The 6,920-nt window shown below is 37.2% G+C and overlaps 1 protein-coding gene across 1 annotated transcript; it reads right to left on the bottom strand.

Moving 5' to 3' along the window:
- Positions 1 to 2,554: 2,554 nt before the first annotated feature.
- LOC131046027 (putative pentatricopeptide repeat-containing protein At3g01580) lies at positions 2,555 to 6,527 on the bottom strand. The gene is made up of 2 exons (XM_057979671.2): positions 2,888 to 6,527; positions 2,555 to 2,700 (listed from the first exon to the last, which is right to left on the bottom strand). Exon 1 carries the CDS (start codon positions 6,095 to 6,097, stop codon positions 3,560 to 3,562), a length of 2,538 nt encoding a protein of 845 aa, XP_057835654.2. The 5' UTR covers positions 6,098 to 6,527; the 3' UTR covers positions 2,555 to 2,700; positions 2,888 to 3,559.
- Positions 6,528 to 6,920: the final 393 nt, after the last annotated feature.

Raw genomic sequence — 6,920 nt, 5'->3', positions numbered from 1 at the left:
ATATAGTATTCTCAGTGTGCTTCTCCAGTGGATTCTTTGTTTTGCAAGAGAGCTTTATTGATTTGAGTTTGGGATATTCAATTGTATTATAGTTCAGTGTGTTCGATTGGGCTATCTTGACTAGATCATGTTCTTTGGTCTAGATATGCATTGGAGAATGAGTTAGAGTATTGTTATGCGTCTCACCATTGTGTGTGGAGATCCATGTGGCATAATATGCATCAAAAAATGTCTTTTGGCCAACTGTATGATAATTTCTATTGCCTATCTACACATTACATTTGATGGTGACTTTGGAGGATACATTAGCATATGCAGATTGTTGGATTCATCTTGTAAGGATGTGTTATGATGTATTTGGGTCCCCTCTTTCTCTTGGAGTGGATGACTTTGAGCATTTTTGGTCCAAGTGGCTTATTTTGTGCAATATTGTTTATTCTGATTGTGGTTGACCCTTAATTAAAGTTTTTTTTATGATCCATCTTATATTTAAGGAATGAGGTTTTATGAGTTGTGTAATGAAATGTGTGTGAATTGAGAAGTGTATGCGAATGATATGCAAGCAAATTTAAGTTTGTGAATGTGCAAAAGTCAGTTTGTGAAAAAATTTTAAGGTGATATGTTCAGGAAGACAGTGTGTAGAGACAATGACAAAGTTCAGAGATGTTTGTCATGATATTGGTTGCTTGATCCTAATGTAATGAAAAGTTGCTTGGGGGTTTCAATAATCTTATTCCAACCCTTGACACTATCTGATGAACCCACGTAGTATTAGGTAGTTGGTTAGGTAAAGGTTGACCAAGCTGATGATGCTTAGATAGAATCAAATGTTGAACATATATTGAAACCCTAGGTTCATATTTGTCTACCATTATGCTTGTTCTTAATATTTGCAAAATTGCTCAAATGTCAAACCAAATACACAATCCCTTTATAGATATTGTGAGCACCATTTGAATGAGCATGGAAATGCAAAATTCAAGCTCTAATACTAATAACTTAGATCCAAGGTGGATAGTGGGCAACCCTACAAATTAATTAGTAATCCACAAGTTTACAAAATAAGCAAATTACACGCTAAGCTTGAATCAAAAAGCATATTTGCTAGTTGCGGAAAAAATTGAAACATGAATGTGTTGCGTTAGAATAAATGTGTACAATGACATGTATGGAACAAAGATATTGGCTGGTCCTCTCTTTGTACCTTGTATAGTGCAGGTATTTATACAAATGGATAGTCAACTAGGCCTTCACAATGTTTTGATAGATGTTGCACACATATGGTGTGCTCTATCATGTGGATAGGCAGATGATAGTTGTTGAAATTGCATGGTGCTAGTTGTTTGGCATGGATAAGTGGAGTAGCTACAACCATGTGCTGGGGGTGTATGGTGGCATTTCATATGGATATGTATGCCCCACATATTGCACTTGCATAGTCTTGTGGAATATTGGTATGTGCTACCATGTACAGTATCATAATATGCGTGTGAGCTGGACGATGGTGCACGAGGCATGTGGCGTGTGTGGAGTGACGTTGAGCATGAAGATAGCATTGCTAAAGGGATGGAAGAGACTTAGGTTGTGCAAGGCTGTCCTCAAAATCAATGGATGCCTCACATGCAGTCTCTTCTAAATCACTTGCAAAATTCATATAGTTGTGAGGGATGGAAGAGACTTAGGTTCTGCAAGGCATCCATTGAAGATACTTAGAAAGAAGATGACAGATCCATCAATGCTTCAAGGATGGCTCTTGGGGTGCTCTTGGGGTGGAACACGCAGCACATATATTGCATCACTTACAAAATTCATATGGATCTTTTGACGATTTGCTATATAGTTTTACCTTGAGCAGATACCAGAAATAATAACTTGAAAACTCATCTCCATCTAATAATGAGATTGCTATGTACATTTACATTGCGGTGAAGGCTTAGAGGTTACTTTTTGATTGCTCAAAGTAAATGACTGTTAAGATCAACGTAGAAAAATATTTAATAAACTTTGTGCATTTTTATCAAGTAAATGGGTGTACATGTACAGATCAAAGTAGAAAAATATTTAAATAATTTTGTACCTTTTTTTAATAGAATAATGCCCACTTCACCCTGGTAGTCGATCATTGTTCACCTTAATTGTTAAAATATATTACAGATGAATGAACATATATAAACGGAAACACTAACACAGAATTTACGTGGTTCAGCAATTTGACTACATCTATGGGAAAAGCATAGTTCTTATTAAGAGCAGCAAATATATTTTCAGTCCATGTCAAAATGTTATTTTGACACATTAATATAGAACTTGTTACCGAAGACGAAGGTACAAAAGATAAGGAATATGAAAAGAACACTCGGCTGAAAGTGAGTAAATGGACTTCACAACTGAACATTCATATCATCCCATCAAAACAGGCACATAAAAATATTACATACACATTTAAAATGAGTAAATTATACATTTACTAAATAAGATTTGTAATATTATCTGGCCAGATATTCTAGTTCAGTTCTATTTTTATTTCACCATTTGTACAAGATAAATAGTGTGAATTATGCTAATTTCATATATTTAAGTTATAGATCAGAGGCAACATAAGTTATACAGATCTATTGAGAAAGCAATGTACCAAAAGATGCTAATTTTCAGTTAACATAGAGCAGACAGCCTCAAAATTTCCAACCAGAGATTGAAAACCTGATAATCAAAAAGAGAGTAGTTACATCAATAAAAGTAAGGCAGGTTTAGTTTGGAATAAAAGATTACAAGAATCAATCTGCAAAACGAACAATTTTCTTTGGAACATCAAGTGACAAAATTGCATATTTCATGAGTGGAGGATTTCCATACACTGATAAAAATAATGTGGATTCACAACCATTACCTCCTCTATCTGGAGGATTTCAGAAGCAGCGACACTTGCGGCATGTCTTTCTGTAAAAATTCGTTATCGAAGAACTGCAATGATAATATACTGATAGCATGGCAACGATAAGTTCTTCCTTCTTGTAGTTTCTCCCACTCCAATGGCCTCCTTTGATGGGCAGCTAGGGATTTCGCCATTCCAACTCTCAGAACCATTGGCGGAAGTTCTTATGACAGCAGATCGGGAAAAAATATCTTAATGGATTAAATATGCAAGGGCACGGATAGGGCCAACGATGTCAGTTCAGCTGCATTGAATGCAGTGAGGACAATTACATGTATTTATGGAAAATTGTTGACTCCTGGTTGCAACATCAACTTTGCAGGCATTGCATACTTTCAAACCCATTTGTTTACCAGACTACCTTCATTTGACGAGGTTTCCGGTAATAAGGCGGAGGTATGGAAAGTCCAAAATTGAAGAGACTGCATTTAGACATAACATTCCACTATCTCTCTTTGCATTCAGCGTAATCTGCCGGGAAGAATCATACACTCTTCAAAAGATCTCGTAAACTCTTAGATCGATAAAGTTTTCCTGCAGTTATAACATTATAGATGGGCTGGATCCTTCAGAAATAAGATTGAAATCCATTTTAGTATAACTGTCGGCCATATTTTTCTTCTTCAGTTATTCTATATCATGCAGCAAAAGGTTAGTATTGGGCATATACCCAGCATCTTTCATCTGCCTAGTCAAAGTATCCAACATTGCATAGATTTTTATAGATTCAGGATGTGATTTATCTCCTGAATGGAATGAATGGAACCTATTGCTGATCTGAATAGAACTCCATCCTGATGTCTTTTTCAGTCCCCTGTCTTTCATCTTTGTTCTCACCTTTGCTACTTCATCCCATCTGCCATTTGCAGCATATAGATTTGACAGCAGTACATAATATCCAGCATTTTTAGGTTCCAAGTCTAAGAGAATCTCGGCAACATGCTCTCCTACCACAGTATTGCAGTGAATTTTGCATGCGCCAAGCAATGTTCCCCACACATCAGCGTTAGGGGTTACTGGCATCTTTTGAATGAAGTCATGTGCCTCGTATATACGTCCAGCACGCCCAAGAAGGTCAACCATGCAGGCACAATGCTGCAGCATTGGTGAGATGTTGTAATCCTTACTCATGCAATTGAATTGCCGCCAACCCTCATCCACCAGTCCTGAATGACTACAAGCTGACAGAACAGAAATGAAAGTGATCCCATTTGGCTTCAAGCCTTTTTGTTGCATCTGAGAAAAAAGAACAAGGGCATCTTCACCACGCCCATGCATGCCATACCCTGCAATCATTGCACTATATGCAACTGCAGTCTTCTTAGAAATGTTGTCAAACAACTGCCTAGAAACGTCTACATTCCCACACTTGGCATACATGTCTATAAGGGCTCTCTCAACAAAAACATCAAACTCTAGACCTCTTCTAATCACATAAGTATGAATCCACATGCCCTGCTGCAAAGCTCCTAAATTAGAACATGCCAAGAGCAAACTTACCATTGTCTCCGCATCAGGTTTCACATCTCCCAGTTGCATTTCAGCAAAGAGTTCTAATGCCTCGTTAGCATAGCCATTCTGGGCATATCCAGAAATCATCGCATTCCATGAGACCACATCTCTGGTACACATTCTGTCAAACATTTTGCGTGCAATGTCTTGATTCTTACACTTGGCATACATATCTATCAGAGAATTAGCTACAAATACGTTCGACTCTAGACCAGTTCTTATTATGAAGTCATGGATCGACTTGCCTTGTTGCAAATCTACCACATGTGCACATGCAGACAGCACACTCACTATGGTGAACGAGTCTGGCATCATGCCTGCTAGCTGCATCTCATTAAACATAACCAAAGCTTGTGTCGGATGTCCATTTTGGACATATCCTGCGATAATGGTATTCCATGACACAAGGCTTCTCTGAGGTATTTTGTCAAACACAAGACGTGCATCCTTTAGACTTAGACATTTGGCATACATGTCAATGAGGGAATTGGCCACAAACTCATTTGACACAAGTCCGTGTCCTACAACATAATCATGAATTAACTTTCCAAGTTGCAATAACCTCAATTCAGCACACACTGACAACATAGAAGTCATTGTCATTGAATTGGGTTTCACGCCTGAAAGTCTCATTTGATTATAGATTTCCAAAGCCTCAATTCCCTGTAGATTCCATCCATACCCAGCAATCATTGCAGTCCATGAAACCACACTTTTTTGAGGCACACTCTTAAACACTTGTAGTGAAGATTCCATTCTCCTACATTTGGCATACATTGCAATCAGCGAATTCCCTACTTCAACATCCAATTCAAACCCATGTCTAACAACATAATCATGAGCTAACATCCCCTGTTGCAGGTCCCCCACATCGCCACATGCCTGCAACACGCTCACCATAACAACCGAATCTGGCGACATGCCTTCTACCGCCTGCATTTCCTCAAAGAGCATCAATGCTTCCTTGGCATATCCATTTTGTGCATATCCTGCAATTATAGCACTCCATGAAAACACATCTCTCACAAACATTTTGTCAAACACTTCGCGTGCATCCTGTAGGCTTCCACATTTTGCATACATATTTATCAGTGCAGTCCCCACAACAACATGGGACTCAAAATCAGATTCAACAATGTCATCATGAACCTCTCTTCCCTCTTGGAGAGCGGATAGACTTGCGCACGCCTTTAGTACAAAGGGAAAGGTAAAATTGTCCGGTTTTATGCCTACCGACTGCATTTTTTTATAAAGGCTTAAGATTTCTTTCCAGAGACCATTTTGGGTATAAACCTTGATCATTAAATTGCACAAGTAAACATCTGGATATTCTATTTGATAGAAAACTAGTCCAGCATTTTTTATACTGTCATATTTGGCATACATGTTAAGGAGTTTGGCACCTAGAAATATATCTTGTTCAAGGCCTGTTATGAGCATGCGGGCATGCACTTGTTTAAGCATTTTAGGGTTTGTACAGATATGTAGTAAATGAACAAAGTCATCTGTGCTTGAAGTAAAATGAGCATTTTCATTTGTATTGGATTGGTGTTGAATTTGAATGTGAAAAAGGATGGCCATTCTATTGATCTTGAAAGAATTGTATTTGAATTTGAATAAAGTGGAGAGGAAAGGAAATTGCAGTATTAACATTTGACTTTATTTTTGAATTAAGCCATGATTTGGTATTGGAATCTAAGGAAAAATACTTGTTAGGTTTCCATGAACTTTTTTATTATACATCGAACATGCGAGAAATTAGACATCTGTTCCACAATGGCATTGCATGCGCAATACAAGTAAAACTGCAGTGCCTAGAGCAAGGAGAAAGACAAAATCCAAATAGCTTACTCTTTTTGCATTCAATCTCTCGCAAACAACTCTCCAGTTTGTTATTTATAGGCATCTGTAAAAATGTGCAAATCTGCAAATAAACTGGACAGGAAGAACAAACTGCAATTTATCCTTAGCTTTCTACGGTTGTCGTCTGGACAAAGTTTCGACTGGATTTGTTTTCCTCAAATACAGAAATCAACATATTTGTTTGCTGCCTATGGGTTCAAATCATCCTTATTCTATAGCAGGCCATACTTATTACCGTGTTACATTTGTTACTTTTTCCTTTTTAATGAATGTTTTTATTATGATAAAAAAATAATATTAGGTATATTCACAAAGAGGTGGGTAGAAAAAATTAGTGTCTTAGGATCTACAAGATCAAGTGTAGCACATAAGGAATTAAGGTGTCACGATCTTGTTATTTCTTAGTATTGTATTTATTTCATATATAATTTTTTTTATTTTTTTATTTTTTTTATATTAGATATCGAGAATCCAAAAAATAGACCGAGAGTTTATACAAAACTAGGGAGCGGGGAGCAGGGCCTCAACTGTCAAAATGAGGAGCCAGAGAGAAGGTTATATACAATTATCCATTAGCCAAAAGAAGGAGACACGACAAAGTAAATCACTATTG

This window comes from Cryptomeria japonica, chromosome 3, assembly GCF_030272615.1.
Source record: "Cryptomeria japonica chromosome 3, Sugi_1.0, whole genome shotgun sequence".
Classification (NCBI taxonomy): domain Eukaryota; kingdom Viridiplantae; phylum Streptophyta; class Pinopsida; order Cupressales; family Cupressaceae; genus Cryptomeria; species Cryptomeria japonica.
Note: the sequence above shows the minus strand (reverse complement) of the source record. Positions and strands in the feature narration are given on the sequence as shown.